Genomic DNA, 17,946 nt, shown 5'->3' with positions numbered 1-17,946 from the left:
GACCTAGTTGGAGGAAGTAGGTCACCGGGGCTGCACCCTGGAAGGGTATACTTTGTCCCCAGCCCCTCCCTCTCCTACATCTCTGAGCTGAGCTGCTTTCCTCTGCTTTGATGTCCTGCCCCACCTCTAGCCCAGAACAATGGAGTCAGCCAACAATGGACTGAAACCATGAGCCAAGAAAACCTTTCCTCCTCCGTTTTGTTCAGGTGTTTGTCACAGCAATGAGAAGCTAACTGACACAGGTTCCACCCTGGGTCTACTGAAGTGGACTGAGGATGGTATACAAGAATTTGAATCTAAAAAAGCCTACAGGAGACTCTGACAGACCCTACAATTGGAAAAACATTGCCCTTTCCTAGTGGTTCTAAATCAGGGCAATTTTGTTTCTGGAGGCACATCCAGAGACATCTGTGTTGTCCCAAGTGGGGTGTAAGGGTGCTGCAGGCATCTAGTGGTAGAGGGCAGGATAAGGCACAAGGCAGTCTCCCTAGCAAAGAAGTGTCCAGGACAAAGTGGCAACAGGACTGAGGTTGAGAAGCCCTGCCCCGGGAGAGGCAGTGCCTTCATCCCAGGCGCAGACCACCAGGCTTTCCACTGGGGATTCAGGTCTTTGAGCCTAGTTGGTACAAGACTTAGCATCTATTAAACACCTCTAGAGTAGAAGGGATCTCAAATTCCCTTTGCCCATAGTCTGATCAACTCTCCTTCTACAGCATACACCTTCTGGCCTTCAGGTCAGCCACCTCAGTCCAAGGGGTCTCCGTGCAAGGTGGGAAGCAATAACACAGGACACAATGCTCAACTTCCGGGAAAAAAATATTGTTTTAAATAAGGAGCACAGTCAAGACTCACTGAAGTTTCTGCACCGACTTTTATTTATTTATTTTTCAGAACTGGCTTTTACAAAGGCCCAATTTTTTCCTCTTAGAAAATCAACAATCTGGAAAAGGCAATTTTTTTTTTTTCCATGCTTAGGAATCTTTCTGTTCAGTTGAGACAAGTTCATGTCCACTGTCTTCCACCATCACACCAGCTTTCTTACAGAGCACCCAAAGGTCAGTGGAGAACAAACATCTAGTTCTAATTGACATTTTCTAGACAAGATACAAATGAGAAACCTTGCATGAGAATTTAATGTTACAGGAAGTCCACAAAACAGAGTAGCTAATGTCACCATCAGTTAAATTTAAGCCCAACTTAAATTAAACCTGTTTTCCTCTGTCTTGGAGAACAACTTGTTCTACCAAGATAGTCATAGCATCTCTTCTGGCATTTATTTAAAGTAACACACTTCCAGGAATGGAGATGCTGATGAGTTAGTGTACCTCATAATCCATCGTATCAATAACATCTAGGTACTGTAAGTTTTTATTTACATCCAGAATCCAGAACATTCATGGAAGATGTTTTTTTTCTACAAAAACAAAAACAAATGCAGTTAATCTGGATAGATACTGAACACCTTGCTTCACTTTGGGGTCTCATCTGGGATGTCCGAGTGGACTGTATCCAGAGGCTGCCAGTGACAATTCATGAGGGAGTCATAGAGTTCTTCACTTCTCAGCATAAACTCCTTGTTTAATTCTTCAATATTCAAATGAAGATGTGAATCTGCAAGAAGACAATAATAGACACAAAGAAAATAGAGTTTTACAGAACACATATTGGAAATGGCTGGAAACTAGAGAGTTTGTAAAAAGCACAAGTAGGAAGAATTACACTAAAGGTTGACTTTTTTAAATTCTGTGTGATCTTTCAGTAAGACGTGAAGATAGAAATTTAAGTTATAGAAGCAGCAATATCATCAAACTCAACATAAGTGGTGGAGGAGAAAAAGGGAGATTCAAGTGATATTCTAGAGATGAATTCCATTCGGGGAAACAGGGAAAGAGAAGGTCACGGGGAAGCCCCGAGTTCCTGGCCTAAGCACAGTTGAGCCAAACCGAGGGTTCCTAGGATCCTGCTTTGAGATGCCACTTTATTTGCTTATTTCACAGATGAAGTGAATAAATTTTATATAGTAATTAATTCAAAAGCACACGAAGACCTGGGATGGCATGGTGTTATCATGAAAGCATTAGATCTGGGTTTGCAGTCCAGGTTGTCAGATTTCCAAAGGTATCTAAGAATTTCAATGTTATAGATTTTTTTTAAACATTATCCTTGTTTTATTTTTTTGTCCTTGTACTAAATGTAACTAAAGAAGCCCTTTCTGTTTTCCTTTGTGCGTTTTGGAAGTCTAAATGCATTCCAGGACTATCCTTTGTGTGTCTGATAGGGACTGAATGCCTGTGTCCCCACTTCCCCCCAAATTCATATATTGAAGATTTAATCCTTGATATGGTAGAATTTGGAGATGGGGCCACGGAGAGATAATTAGCATTTGGTGAAGTCATAAGAGTAGAATCCTGGTCTAGTGCCAATAGTGCCTTTATATGGAAAGACACCAGAGAGCCTGCACAAAGCAGAGGTCATGTGAGGACAGTGAGAGGATTGTTACCTGACAGCCAGAAGAGAGTCTTCACCAGAAACCAAACTGGCCAGAACCTGGACTTCCAGTTTGGAGAGCCGTGAGAGAGTAAACTTCTGTTGATTAAGCCACCCAGCCTAGAGCTATCCTTAGCTGTAATGCAGCACCCTGAGTTACTAATCATTTTATGACAGAGATCATCCAAATAGGCATTGGTGACTGTGTTGTCTGATTCTTGATTTTGGGAGCTTCCTAATATTTTTGAGTCATGTAACCTTTGAGAGTTTCTAGTGGTGAAATTATGTTTCTATTTTTAACCCCTGAACTTTCTGAAATTTTCTTTCTTTTTTTTTTTATTGGTTGTTCACAACATTACAAAGCTCTTGACATATCATACTTCATACATTAGATTGAAGTGGGTTATGAACCCCCAATTTTACCCCAAATGCAGATTGCAGAATCACATCGGTTACACATCCACAATTTTACATAATGCCCTATTAGTAATTGTTGTATTCTGCTACCTTTCTGAAATTTTCTTTCTAAAAGTCATGCCTTAGGTTCCATCCTTCAAGTTAAAGGCACTTCTCTCTCCCTCACTCCCTCCCTGTCCCCACCCTCTTCCTCTCCCTCTCTCCCTCCCTCACTCCTATAACCTGTGGACAAGAAAACAGACACAGTGTGGTCAGCTACAAACCCCATATTCTGTGGTCTAGGTGTTGGCCACAGCTCTAACAGAAGTCTATGAAAGCAAACTGCTTACATCTTCCCTAAACCCGTGGGCCTTCTAGACCTGTGCTGCTGTGAGGGGGGTGGGAAGTAAAAAAAAAAAATTTCCCTCTACTTCTGAGAATTTGATAATTGAACCTATGAAGGAAAACAACAGTAGGCAGATTAACAGGAGAAAAAGCATACAAACTGATCACATGCATGTGTGGGGCATCATATCAAAGAAAAGTGAATACCTGAAAACACAGTGAGATCTAGAAGCTTTTTTATATGCCTTTTTTTTTTTTTTTTTTTTTGGTACTGGGGATTGAACCCAGGGACACTTAACCACTGAGCCATATCACCATCCCTTTTTTACATTTTATATTAAGACAGGGTCTTGCTGAGTTTCTTAGGGCCTCGCTAAATTACTGAGGCTGGCTTTGAACTCGTGATCTTCCTGCCTCAGCCTCCCAAGCTGCTGGGATTACAGGCGTGCACCATCTCACCCATCTATATACCTTCTTTATAGGGGAGAAAAAAGGAGGTAGACAACTTAGAGGAAAATAAATAATAACTGGGAAAGATAAATGGGCCCTTAGAAGAATGTCTGGGTATGGTGTCTGTCTTCAGCCTCCCTTCCTGTGATGTAGGTAAGCTTCTTTGGTTGATCAAATTCCTGGGGAGGGGGGTTTCAGGAAAATCATTTCCTTTGGAGGATCTGTCCCCAAGCAGATAAAGGAAGTTCAAAGAAAGCCTTTCCCTGCACTTGCTGCTCCCCAGGTGCCCTTGGTTTGAAGTAACCAGCTCAACAAAGCAGCATATTTGCCTAACTCCTTCAGTGTTCAACACAATAGCCACTAACAACAGGTGGCTACGGAATAAGGGACACAGCTATCCATGCATGGGATATGAGCATAAAATACACACCTCATTGAAAGATGATAGTTTCCAGGGGTTAGGGGGAGGAGGAAAGAGATTATCATTGGATTTGCTTTCAGTTGTACAAGATGAAGAGAGCTCTAAAGATGCAAAGTAGTAATGGTTGCACAAGATAATGAATTCACTTAATGCTTAAGAATGTTTAAGGTTAAAAATGTAATGTTATGTGTGTTTTACCACTATAAAAATTGGAAAAAAAAATATATTACATTTCAAAGACTTGGCAGAAAAATGTAAAAGTCTCCTTAATTCTTTGTATTTTGACTACACATTGAAATAATATTTGGGATATTATCCTACTCAGTTTGAGCTGCTATAAAAGAACCATAAATATGGATGACTTATAAACAACAGAGACTGATTTCTCGAAGTTCTGGAGGCTGGAAGCCAAGATCAGGGTGCCAGAATGGTCAGGTTACGGAGAGGGTCCTCTTCTTAGTGGCAGACTGCCAAGATGTCATGTCCTCCCATGGTGGAGAGCAAAGAGTCAGGACCCAGGCTCACTAGTGACTCTTATAGGGGCACTAACCACATGACCCCATCCAAACCTAACCACCCCTAGAAGGCCCTGTTCCCTAAAACCATCACTTGGAGGGTTAGGGGTCCCTAAAATAATTGGGAGGAGAGACACAAACATTCATTCCATGACATACGTTAAGTAAAAGAAATATTATTAAACTGGATGTGGTGGCACACATTTAGAATTCCAGCGATTCGGGAGGGTGATGCAGGAAGATGGCAAGTTCGAGGACATCCTCTGCAACTTCACAAGACCCTGTCTCAAGTAAAAAAAGTTTTTTTAAAAAAATGACTGGGGACACAGCTGAGTGGTAGAGTGCCCCCGAATTCAATCCCAAATAACAAAAGGAAAGAATAAAAAAGAAATATTATTAATTCCACCTGTCTCTTTAGTTTTCTTAAAAGTTCTAGGAAATTTTAAATTATCTATCTGGATGACTTGATGTTTTGTGTTACATTTCTACTGAGGTAGAATAAGAAACAGGTATAAAGGAGACGTAAAGGAAGGACAAGAAAATAGGATGTTTTAAAATATTTTTTTAGTTGTACATGGACACAACACCTTTATTTTGTTTATTAACTTTTATGTGGTGCTGAGGAATTAACCCAGTGCCTCACATGTGCTAGGCAAGCGCCAACCCCAGCCCCAAGATAGAATTTTAATTCAGATATTCCACATGGTTTCCTAGGCTCACTTCCTAAGCCAGTTTCTCTTACAGTTCTGTTATTCCCAGATTTCTGTGAAATCTGTAAATCTATCTGGGCATTGTTAATTAACCCCCCAATAGATATATGTGATATCTTGAGGAACCTATAACTTAGGGAACTTTTCAGTAATATCTTTTGATCAGATAACAAAGACCACTTCAGCCTGGGGACCCTGAGAACCTGTCTTGAGATCACTGGACTAATATCACTCCCACATACCTTTCCATACCTACTCCTCACCAAGTTTCCTTTAAAGAACAGCTGGGAACCCCCAAAACCTCACCTCTCTCTTGAAATAGCCCACAATCTCACTTGAACATATATTCCTTGCTTTAACCCAAAGGTCTTTCTCTCTCTTGACATTGCCCTTATTCTCTCTTAATTATATGTATCTGCTTTCCTAAAAAAACCTCTGTCTATGCCTTTGACTGGCACTTGCTGAAATGTTTTTCCATCAACTATGACAAGAACACTGCTATTTCTGAGTTGAGCTCCACCTTGTTTCTGAGAACTCTTTGGACCTTTCTTTAGAGACATTTCTTTTTTTTTTTTTTTGTATGACATCACTGAGCCATGCTACTTTAGATCTATGACTAGCTAACAGTTGGTCATTAGGTGCCAGCTTCTGCTAAGACACTTAAGAGCGATTTAGATATCACACATAGTTCACGCCTATAATCCCAGCTGCTCAGGATGCTGAGGCAGGAGGATGGAGAGGTTAAAGCCAGCCTCAGCAATTTAGTGAGGCCCTAGATTATTTTGAGACAGAGTCTCATTAAGTTAAGAATAAAAAGGACTAGGGATGTGGCTCAGTGGTTAAGTGCCCCTGGGTTCAATCTCTGGTACAAAAAAAAAAAAAAAAAAAAAAAAAAGAAAGAAAGAAACCATACTTAGCTACCCTATGAGAGGGGTATGAATGTCCCTGCTTTAAAATAGGGGAAACCCATACACTGGAGATTTGGGGGGATTACAGATCTATTCAGTGGGATCTGAGTCCTGGCATTGTGGATTCAGAAAGCTCACTCTTCCTATAAGCTCTTCTGCTATTATTTTTAATGTCTGCATAGCTAACGAAGGCATGGAGAATAGCTCATACTTTAACCCCAAAGAAACCCCCAGCAAGCTAAATAAGTAAATATGTAAATTAAAGTACTAAAAACTAGAACTGCCCAATAGCATGTAAAGATTTATTTTAAACAACTATTTCCTGTCCTTAAAATAAGTACTTTGAGTACCTACTCATCTGCAAATTCTGTTTGCTCCCATCTTTGATGGGGATCACAAAGGCAGTGTGTGGGTTTGTCAGGCAGCAGCTCACGTAGGAGAAAGGGACCAGAGAGACATGTGACAAGAATCGGGCAACAGCGTTCTCTGTATTTCTCCTCTATGTCTCTTTCCCATTACTTAAAATACAAGCAAAATATTTTCTTTCCTTCCTCAAAAGGGACACATTCAGAAAACTGGATCCTTCCCTGAGTAGAAAAACTTTGTTCTTTTCAAAGTAGAACAATAGAAACCACCACCTGCCTGTCATTTTAGAACCACCTGTCATGGTCCATTGTGTGCTGAGACTGGGTGATTTATAATAAACAGAAATGTATTTAGCTCATTTTCTGGTGACTGAAAAGTGCAGGATTGAGGGGCAGCGCCTGGCCAGGCTCTGCTTGCAGCATCATCCCATGGCAGAAGGAAAACAGGTGACAAGAATTGGCTCATCCTTTTGTCATGAATCCACTCCCACAGTAACTGAATCAATCCTTGCAGGAAGACAGAACCCTCAGGATCTGGTCACCTCTTAAAGGGCCCACCTCCCAACGCTGTTGCTTTGGAATTTGGATTGCCAATGCCTAAACTTTGGTAGACACCATTTGAACTCAGCAGAACACAAAGTCTAAACTTATGGAGGGAACAGATCTTAAACTACACACTGTTGTTTAGTTTTTGGAAATGTCTCCATTCCCTCCATCCTTCAGAAACCCCCTCAGGGGTGGATCAGCTGACATTGCTCCTATAGAAACAGATTCCCCAAACATGACAAATTACTGAAGAGAAAGGCATCAGCAACTTGTGCTGGAATGTTCCAGGAAGATCTCACAGTTTCCGGCAAGCTGAATGAGTGAAGAAGCAAGAAACATGGTTAAGTTTTGTTTTCAATCATGGTGACACAAGGTTCACAGTACCTTCTAGTGGGTCCTCATCTTGGTGTTCAGATACAGCTGTGGTCTCCTACAAAGAAAAATGGGTATCTTAAGAAAAAAAGAAAATTATAAAGATTGAACATCAATACATGCTTTCTTGAGAAAAAATATTTAGCTCTCAAAAATAAAATTTAAAAGTCTAAGCTCCACTAAGCACATTTAGGTTGAATTTTGATCAGAAAAATCTTTAAATATTATAACACTACAATTATGAAATGAGTGAGCTGAGCCAACAGAAGAAAAGTCACTAAGGAGGGACATGCCTGGCAGAGGCTTCTGGCCTGTCTGTAGCTTCTGAAAATTGACCTTTTAGGTCTTTGGCTGGATCCCTGGGCATCCTGACTTCTTATTCCTGAACTAGATGGCACTCTCTCCACCTGTAACCCGACTTTTGTTCCAAAACACAACCTGCAGTCTCCACAAACACATTTTCCTCATGACTCAGACCCACCGTTCAGCTAAGTTTGGGGACATTAAAGTTTTCAAGGAAATGCAGAGGCTGCAGAAGAGCAGACCAATCAATCATGGTTTTTACCTGAGAGAAGTAAATTCCAGAAGCACTCCTGAAGTCAATCTCTGTTGGTTAACTCAGACTCTATTAGCGCTTCTGGAGCAGCACAAATGTTAATAACCCCTTCTACACACCTGCTGGGAACTTTCATTTTCAGGCACGTGCAGCTGTTCCAAGGAACTGTCCTAACCCAGAAATTAACTCCTGTAACAATGCTTAATGAAACCTCCCTTGCTAATAAGAAAAAGATGATATTGAGAGCCAAAGATCTCTCTCTTCAGTGCATCTGAAAGTATGTCACCTCTTCACTCTGAAATATGTTTTGGTTTGGAAAATAAAAGATATAGTTATCATAAATCTTATCACATGATCTGTGTCTTTTTTCTTTTTGGAAATGGCCAATATCACCAAAATCTGCTTAAAGGAGGTCTTTCCTAAAATATAAGGTCCAGGTCTCACATGTCCTCCTTTTCAATGTGTGCTCTGGTAAACAGGAATCCTAAATGGCCAGGGATAAGCAGAAACTACCTGCAGACAGAGCATTTTTCCCATCCAGGTCGTCCTTAAAGAAAAATGCCTATATAAATGGTTGGAGGTAGCCTAAAGAAGTCATGCTGATGGACCCCAAAGACCTGAGAATCATTCTGAACACATTACTTCCTCTGATCTTGGGCAAGTCACCATGTCAAAATGTAAAGGAGGGGCCTCTTTGGGGTGTTGGACTAACCCATGAATTTGGGGGGCTAAGGGCCAGGCAGAACATGGTGGGGAATAAAATCATAGCATCTCGTGGAGAATACATGTCATCAGACAAGACCAAAATAAGGTCTTGGGAGTGAGAAACCCACCGCAGAGCCTTCCAGCTTCCCCTTCAGGAATACCCACGAGGATGACTCGCAGATGGCAGTGTGGTAACTAGTCACTGACAGTATATTTACAATAATTAAAGGAACAAGTGCATTCTATAAGTAATAATTCAACTAGGGATCAAAAAAATCCAGAAGGGGATCAAAAACTCTAAAATGGTTAGAAAAATGGAGGGAAGGGTTAATAGGGTGAGAAAAAAAGGATGTTAATTTTTTTTTAAAGTTCTCATGATTGGAAGAGAAATTTTTTAAAACAATTTCTGAAGCTGATGATATACTCATACCCAGATCTCCCTATTTAAAGATACAAAGGGTAACCACTAAAAGGAAAAGAAAGGAAGATGTGAAAGAAAGCGCACTACACTTAAAGTGATGATTTTTGTTTTTTTGTAAAAAGCGATGCAATACTGAACATCTGCTAAAAAGGAGAAACCCAAACTGAGTTTAAAAAAAGAGATGAGAAATCTAAAGAGAAAATTTTTACATAAGAGGCGCCTAAAACAGACTAAAAACAAAATTGAAAATGAGAGTTTGGGCAAAAAAGATGCAAAGCAAATGTAAATTTTAGAAACCAAGGGTCTAGATAAATGTTAAATTCAATTTTGATGTTAAGGCCAAGGCCATCACACAATCACCACAAACCCAGAAGGAAAGTCCATAACCTTTTGAGTGCAAAGTGTGAATTTCCCTAAGTAACGTATGCAATTAAGCAAAGGGGACACCCCTCAACCAGAAAAAGTAGAGAAAGGACAGCAACAAGGTCATGGGACACAGATACCAGTGAACATTATAGAAGATGTTTGCCCTGAACAGTAGGCCCTGCCTCCCTTGCCTGTGAGACTGGCTAATCATACACAGATCCAGGAGAAATAAGCACAGCCCACCACGGTAAGGGAAAGGGAAGGCTTTTTCATGGCTAATCTCCTGTTTAACATTTTGAATGTTATATCCTTTAGTCCAGCCCTTCCTCTTCCAGAGAAGCTATTCTTAGCGAAACAAAACATTCAGGCACATGTTTGAAGATAGGTTGAAGGAAATTTTTTGAAGCACTGAAAACATTTCAAAAGTCAGATAAAGGATGAGATAAAAACACAGAACATCTAAATGGGAGATTTTAGGGTTTTTTCTTGGTGCTGTAGATTGAATTGCATGTTAAGCACAAGCTCTACCACTGAGCTGTACCCCAGCCCCTCGATTGGGGATTTTTAGAAAATTTTAAAGAAAGCTCTCTGCAAACAACGTATAAACAGAAGCAAGAAACAAGCCATATGTATACTGTATTCTTAACCAAAGCATCCCACCTGACCCCCAAACCGAAACAGGGCCTAACCTCACTGATTCAGCAAGAGTAAAGGGGAAAGATCCAAAAGACTTAGATCTACTCCAACAGGGCTTTTTTTTTTTTTTTTTTTTTTTTTTTTTCTTTCCGAAGTGGAGGGAACAAAGAAGAGGGAGGGTAAGGAGAAGATTTTCCTTACTAGAAATATGTTACTCTAGCTGGGTAGAGTGGAGTATGCTTGTAATTCCAGCAGCTCAAGAGGATGAGGCAAGAGGATTGTGAGTTCAAGACCAGCCTCAGCAATTTAGTGAGGCCCAAAGAAACTTAGCAAGACCCTGTTTCAAAATTAAACATAGAAAGGGCTGGGGATGTAGTAAGTGGTGAAGTGCCCCTGAGTTCAATCCCTGGAACCAAAAAAAAAAAAAAAAAAATTACTCTAGTAATGGCAATATTAAAATGTTTCTAAAGGGTGCTCATGTTTTCTGTTATAGTCAAACAAATCCCAAAGCTACTTCTTATCCTTGTTTAAATATGAAAAGAGTAAAAATCTATTTTGGGATGATAATATATAATTTAGAGGGCTTGGGGTGTAGTTCAACGGTGGAGTACTTGCCTGCAATGTGCAAAGCCCTGGGTTCCAGCAACACACACACTTTAGTACCAAGAATTTAGGCCAAGAGTTCATCAGCTCATTATTTTGTTTCCAGAAAAGAACTTTCTTTTCTCTTAAATCACTTGCAAGTCAAAATTTCTTAGGTTATGCATATGGCCAAATATATCAAATATATACAATTTGAGAAACATATACAGATCAATATGTGCAGAATTTTTCAGGGGCCTTTTATATCAATTATACCTCAATAAGCCTGTTAATTTCATTCCCCTTAGGTTATCAGCTTTACTGTCTGGTATTAAAACAGAGAGCCAGTCAGGCACCATAGCACGTCTATAATCCCAGCAAATTGGGGAGGCTGAGGCAAGAGGATTGCAAATCTGAGGCCAGCCTCAGCAACTTAGCGAGACCCCATCCCAAAGTAAAAAAAATAAAAGAACTGGGGATGTAGCTCAGTGGTAAAGTGTCCCTGGGTTCAAGTTCAAGTCCTAGCAACAAAACCAAAACAAAACAGAACAAAACAAAAACAGAGAGCCAAAGTCATGGGTGTGAGACTTTGAGAGGACATGAATGTGTCAAGAAGGAAAAATGATGTTTACACCATTGCGCACACAAATGACAAGATCCATTTCAGGGAGGGTTACCTGAGGCATAAGTGAATTTCCAGCTGGCTGTTCAGGAATCTTGGGTGCAGGATAAAGGCTGGGTCCATTCCCCTTCACTGCGCAGCTGTAGCTGTAGCAGGAAAGAGGATAAGAGAGCTGTGGCTGCTCATATCAGTCACCACTACGGTAACCCTGGCCAGTGTGGGATTCTGGCTGCCCACTCTAAGAGCAGAGGAATGACAACCATGCCAAACCTAGGCAGAATCACGCACAATGCCTTTTTCTTTCAAGGAAGTTTCAGGTAAGAATGATTTCTACTTCAATTGTTCAAAAACATCTAATGTTCAAAGGAATTAGTTTATCAGTTGCCAAAAGTATTATATTAGTAAGAACGTAAGGGCCTTCATTTCCATTTAAAGTAGGAGAGGGGAGAAACTCACTCACCTTTTCCAGCAGCAGTAATAGTTATTTTGTTGAGATATGGCAAAACTTGCAAAATTCTCCCATCTGGCCATTTATCTAGAAACTTGACAAAGGAAGACGGAAATCCAGTTTGATTCCTGTGTCAAAAATGTCAGCATGTGCTAATCCTTACAAACAGTTTTTACAACCTATGAGTCATTACATTGAGTGGCAATTCCTGCAATTAATTGCTTGACTTTCCTGACAAGGGGGCAAGGGTGCGGTAGAGGCGGGGTGCACTGGTGTCAGCTGGGGAAACTTCTGCAAACTTCCTCAATTCCAGCAATCAGCCCCCTTCCCAAATGGCAGGCCTGGGAAGCCAGCAAAAGTGTGTGGGGGGTGGGGGAAAGAGAGAGAGGGAGAGAGGGAGAGAACTATAGAGAACCTAGACGTCTCCACAGCACCCTTGCCATAGGTAAGAATCACTTTTAATAATTAAAACCTTAAGACGACTACCAGAATCTGATATTCTTTCCCCAAGTTATCTTCGATTAGAACTGGCACTAAATGATCTTTTTAATCCCCTGCAGGTTGAAATCATTATCCTAACCAGCTGCAAAATCAAGAGGCAGAAAAGTGTATATCACACACACACCCTACATTAATGCAGGGACAGGATAAAATTTTAAAGAGGCCAGTCATGGTGGCACACACCTATAATCCCAGCAGCAACCCTGAGGCTGAGGCAGGAAGATCAAAAGTTTGAGGTCAGCCCAGGGAATTTAGGGAGACCCTGTCTCAAAAGAAAAAAATAAAAAGGGCAGAGGGTATAGTTCAGTGGTAGAACACCACTGGGTTCAATCCCAGAACTATTAAAATAAAAGGGTCTGGGGATGTAGCTTGGAGATAGCCTCTGAGTTCAGTCCCCAGTACTGCAAATTATTATTATTTTAAAAATTAGAGCAATATTTATGTTGTTCAGTTTTTGGTTTTTTAGGGCTGAGGACTGAAGTCCAGGTCTTGTGCATATGAGGCAAGTGTTTGCCACTGAGCTAAATCCCCAAACCCAGCAATTTTATTTTTTTTTTTTTTTGGTACCGGGGATTGAACTCAGGGGCACTCAATCTCTGAGCCACATCCCCAGCCCTATTTTGTATTTTATTTAGAGACAGGGTCCCACTGAGTTGCTTAGCACTTCGCTGTTACTGAGGCTGGCTCACAATCCTCCTGTCTCAGCCTCTCAAGCCGCTGGAATTCCAAGTGTGTGCCACTGCGCCCAGCTCCCGAGCAATTTTTAAAAGGTGAAAACATGATAAAGCAAGTGATATTTCCAAACTTTAATGTGCATACAAATTACCATGCACATTAAAACACAGGTCCTAAACCATCCAGATTTGGAGTGGAGCCTCAGAATCTACATTTCTAGCCAACTTCCAACACTTTGAATAGCAAGGAGTGAAAATTGGACATAACTTTGGGTATTATTAAGGCACTTATGGTTGGGTCATTCCCTGAAGCTTGTCAATAGCTACTCAAATGCTTAATGTCTATATTGACCTATTATGTGAAAAACAATAAACATGATGAATTCAGATTATGTAGCTATTCATCAATTATTTCCTTAGCTCCCACCATCTGCAAGGCAGGACTAAGGACAATGGTGGTAACTGGAGTTTGTATTCCAGCTGATCTCTCTGTTGAGAGCCACTGCCAAGGGGGTCCCAGTAAACTTCCAGCTGCCAGCTGATGATTGGCTCACAGCAGCCCCAGCAAACTTCTAGCTGCCAGCTAATTGGCTCCTCTGTGGTGATGCTCATTGGGCTGTTTCCCCCGCCTTTTCAGACCACAGAGCTGCTCACTGGGGGACTTTTTTTTTGGCTCTGCCCACACGACCCAGCCAATTGGCCTCAAGAGCAGGAAGGGTGGGGGAGGTTGAGAGGCTTGTGGGAAGCCGGTGGTGGCAGTTGGGCTCTGAGGAAATTCCTGAAGAGCTTGTGTGGTGTGGCGTGTGTGTGTGTGTGTGTGTGTGTGTGTGTTTTCTAAAAATAAAGTTCGTTTTTGCTTGACAAGTGGCTCGTGAATTGTGCCCAGCCAGACTGCGGCATCTCTCTGTCTTCAATATATTTTATTGATCAGCACCTGTGGCTGACATTGCTAGATAAAATGAGGTTTTCTTTCTTATTAAAAGAAACCTTGTTTTACTTGGGGCATAATAGATCCAAGAAATGCATATTCTTTCCTAGCTCCTGCCTTGAAGCTGGATATGGCCAGGTGGACTGAGGAAAACTACGTGGACAAAGGACATTTGCTTAGATGGGAAGTCTCTTTGTCCTCCATCCTATTCCCAGGCTTAATGCAGATATTACAGATATGAAGCTTGGAGCCAAAATACTTCTGTTTTGCTGTCTTGGGCCTTGAAGTGACATAAGGAGGAGTTATACACAAGAACACTGGGTCCTAAAGGTTTATTATTATTATTATTGGCTTAGTCAAACTTTACTCAGGCTTCTGGCCCTTCTCTTAGGCCTATATGTACACACAATTATAAAATCCAGTGCTAGCAAAAGAACCCCACTAAAGCAGTTTAGCCAGAACCCCTCATCCTGGATATCTGATCATGTGCATTATCTGATCTGATTCCTCACCCTCCTCCATCTCCCAGATGATGTCTGATCACCCTGGCTTGTCTTCAGCAAGAATCCTGTTAGATGGGTTTAGCCAGAAGCCCCCTCACCCCTAATGCTTCATCTTAGTTGATTTTTCACCCACGGATCCTCACCTTGCTTCTTAACTATAAATTCCTACTTGCCAATGTTAAATTCAGAGTTCAGTCCAATCTCCTCTACTGCTAGACCAGGTTATAGGGGTCCCTATACTAAACACATAATCCTGAACAGTGTTTTTGCAAGTATCAGTGAACATTATCTTTTAACAATCTGGAAGACATACAGGTCTGGCTCCCTAACGACTAAAACTGGTTTCTTCCACTATTGTTTTATAACATAATGATAAACAAAATCCCTTACTACAACAACTTAGATAACTAATAAAACATACTAAAGGTTCTTTCTTTAAAAAAATCATTTTTTCCTTATCATTTTAGGACTAGTCTTATTTTATAGAAAGAAAATCAGAAATGTGGCTATGAATGGGTCAGAGTTGAGGCCACAGCTAGAATGTGGAAGTTGAACATTGATAAGGTGTAAGGAGGTTGAGGAAGGTAGAAGCCAACGTACAATGTTAAAACCACTCAAGATGACAGGAGCTGGGGAATAGATGACTGTAAGCAAGGTTCCATGATGAGAATAGGCATTTAGGGCCCCTGGAAGTGAGTGATAGAGTACTCACAAATGTTTTACTCTTAAAATCCTCAACTGCAAACCCTGTGTACTCCCATGAAGCAGGTGAAATAAGGTTATATAGGGGTGGACAATAGACACTATTAAGTGTCCAGGGAAAGTTGGCTACTGTTATGGTTAGGATCTGCAATGTTCCTAAAGGCTCCTATGTTGAAGATTTGGTCCCCAATGCAGTAATGTTCAGAAGTGGGACTTTGGGGAAGTGATTGGATCATGGGACTCTGACCTCATCAATGGATGCATCCACTGATGGGCTCATAGCTGAATGGACTATTGAGAAGTGACAGAAATATAGGAAGTGAGACCTAGTTAAAGGGAGGTTCTTGGGGAGTCCTCACCCTTTTTTCTCTCTCTGCTTCCTGGCTGTCAGGAGGACAGCACCTTTCCTCCACCACACCCTTCTGCCAAGTTTCTGCCTTGCTATAGGATTAACAGCAATGAAGCCTGCTGATTATTGACCGAAACTCTGAATCCTCCCAAAATCTTTTCTCCTGTTTTCCACAAGTATATTGTCACAGCAATGAGAAGCTGACAGGCACTATCTCTGCTTCCTTTAGCTGTAAAATACAAAGATCAAAGTCCTCCAGAAATACAACCACAGGCCACCCTGCAATTTAAAATTACTACTTTTCACATTAAGAAAGGAAGCTACTTGAACAGGAATATTAGACTTTTGATATTTCTAAAAGAGCTGATTTTTCTCCACTCTATCCAGCTTTTAGCCTAAGATATCCACCTTATCACCACCACCACCCCAAAAGGAAACTAGCTGGTCCCTTGCCAAATCAAAGCCAGGTGCTCAATACCTAGCTGTTGAATGAATGAATGAACAAATCATTACATGACTCAAGTTGCAAAAAAAACCTTTTTAATCAGTAATTTAAAATTTGGAAAAAATTTTTGTTGTTTTACTGTTGGTTACAGAACTTTCTATAGTTTGTTAGTTTTTGGCAACTGGCAGCTTTCATGAGATTAGATTTTTTTTTAACATCTTTTGGAAGAAAACAGGTTTTAAAGGAAATAAGCTCAGTTCAAATCCAGTTGAACAGATGTGTAATTTTGCATTGTTCTTCTTCAGTGAATATTTTAACCTGAGCAAGTTATGAACATACTGCCATGGCTGTGGATGAAATGAAACGCTGCTGCTTTGTTCTCTGTGGAAGAGAACGTTCAAGAGAAGGAAATGTAAAAAGCAGCAGCAGAAGCAATAGTGGCTGATACTTAGCTGTGTGGCCTTGAAAATGATTCTGGACACATTTCAGCATTTATCACCAAAGACTGAGTTAGGGTGTTTTACCCTTCAGGAGGCATATCTTTGAAAATGTGATGAAATTTTATCAATATTCTCCTCCTCAAATTTATAGGCACATTTTGCATTTAATTTCAAGGGATTCAAAACCCCTGAAATTTTTCTACAACCTCTTCCTGCCCACTATCTTTAGCATTGTGTTAAACACTAAGTTTTTTTTTTAATATTTATTTTTTGTTTGTAACTGGACACATCTTTATTTTATTTATTTATTTCTATGTGGTGCTGAGGATCCAACCCAGGGCCTCCCACGTGCTAGACGAGCGAGCACTCTACCACTAAGCCACAAACCCAGCCCAATGCTAAGTTTTTTGAACTGATAATTTTCATGATTCTCTAACAGTTTAAAAAGGAAAATCACTTTGTTGTGTTTATGGTGCCTATGCTACAGTTTCCACTGTAGAACCAACTATATTCTAAGATTCCTGGTTGAAGCAAAAGTTGTTTTTTGAGTTGTAACGTACTCTAAAACTTAACAAATATTTCTACAGGTAAAAATCTGACAGTAAAAGGTACTATAATCTTAAAATTTGTGGGAGGCAGCAATGGGTTTGAAGTGGGTACTTGCACTACGTCCCACAGACCAAACCAACAGAGTTTAATCACAGTAACCAAGTTTTGGTAATTGGAGGCCTTATAGTCAATCAACGGATTAAGTTATGATAAACAGGCCAGTCAGTGGACGAACCTATAACTAATTGTTATTTTTCATGTCCCACAACCATTTTCCTATTATTGCTGTCTGATCACGTTGCTTGGAATTCTCAGAACTTGCTCTAATTTTGGGACCTGCCCAATCTGCTAATCACATAAACTACTACACTTATTGGTCTAAATAATTTTCCTTTTAACAACAGTAATTATCCTGTATGCTAACTTAGTTTCAATAAATATTAAGGAGTACCATTACTTCTCAAAAAGCAGTTGAGACTTCTTTGGGGGAAATAAGGCAGTGTTCTAGAAGCAACACTATAAAGTATGTGATATTGAAAATTTTATTAAAAGTTTCTTTTCCCTTTTAGAATGGGAGACTACTACTATTGCATTAACTGCCATAGAGTAAGATGCCAAAAGTCATGTTTAAGATAAAATGAGACTTCAAAGAAACATCCTTACTCATTATCTGTCCTATGTCAAAGAGACACTTTCCCATTCCTGGGATTCTAGTGGTGTTCTGGAGGATGTCATTACAGTAAATAGAAACTAAAGTCAAATAATTTGACTTTTTGTAACAGTAACATTAGTATCAACTCAAGGAAATGCTCTGTAACAGTGAACAGATTAGTTTGTTTATAGCATTTCAGTGTCTTGAGTGCTTACAGGTGGAGTAGCCAAAGTTGGCAGAATACAGGCCCTTCCTGGCCCTGCCATGACAAAGCATCAAAGCGAAATCGTTCCCACAAGACCCAAACATGCATCACTTAAGATATGTACTGAGTTAAATAGGTATGGGCAAT

General features: G+C 40.4%; 1 protein-coding gene across 2 annotated transcripts; it reads right to left on the bottom strand.

Annotated features, from left to right (window-relative positions):
• Positions 1 to 875: 875 nt before the first annotated feature.
• LOC308650187 (uncharacterized protein C6orf52) lies at positions 876 to 11,995 on the bottom strand. 2 transcript variants are annotated; one of them, XM_081296195.1, is made up of 5 exons: positions 11,864 to 11,995; positions 11,459 to 11,549; positions 7,528 to 7,573; positions 1,463 to 1,611; positions 876 to 1,094 (listed from the first exon to the last, which is right to left on the bottom strand). In XM_081296195.1, exons 1-4 carry the CDS (start codon positions 11,932 to 11,934, stop codon positions 1,469 to 1,471), a joined length of 351 nt encoding a protein of 116 aa, XP_081152321.1. In that variant the 5' UTR covers positions 11,935 to 11,995; the 3' UTR covers positions 876 to 1,094; positions 1,463 to 1,468. The 2 variants fall into 2 exon arrangements, with proteins under 2 accessions (XP_081152321.1, XP_081152320.1); XM_081296194.1 differs by having other exon boundaries at positions 876 to 1,611.
• Positions 11,996 to 17,946: the final 5,951 nt, after the last annotated feature.

Source organism: Spermophilus citellus, assembly GCF_964194105.1.
Source record: "Spermophilus citellus genome assembly, chromosome: 5".
In the NCBI taxonomy this organism is placed as follows: Eukaryota; Metazoa; Chordata; class Mammalia; order Rodentia; family Sciuridae; genus Spermophilus; species Spermophilus citellus.
This window is presented reverse-complemented; position numbering and strand designations above follow the sequence as displayed.

Coding starts and splice junctions, on each gene's coding strand:
- LOC308650187 (XM_081296194.1), bottom strand. CDS start 11,934: ATGGCCAGATGGGAGAATTTTGCAAGTTTTGCCATATCTCAACAAAAT. Junction 11,550..11,863: donor TATTACTGCTGCTGGAAAAG/GTGAGTGAGTTT, acceptor TTCCTGCTACAG/CTACAGCTGCGCAGTGAAGG. Junction 1,612..7,527: donor AGATGAGGACCCACTAGAAG/GTACTGTGAACC, acceptor GTCTTCTTGCAG/ATTCACATCTTCATTTGAAT.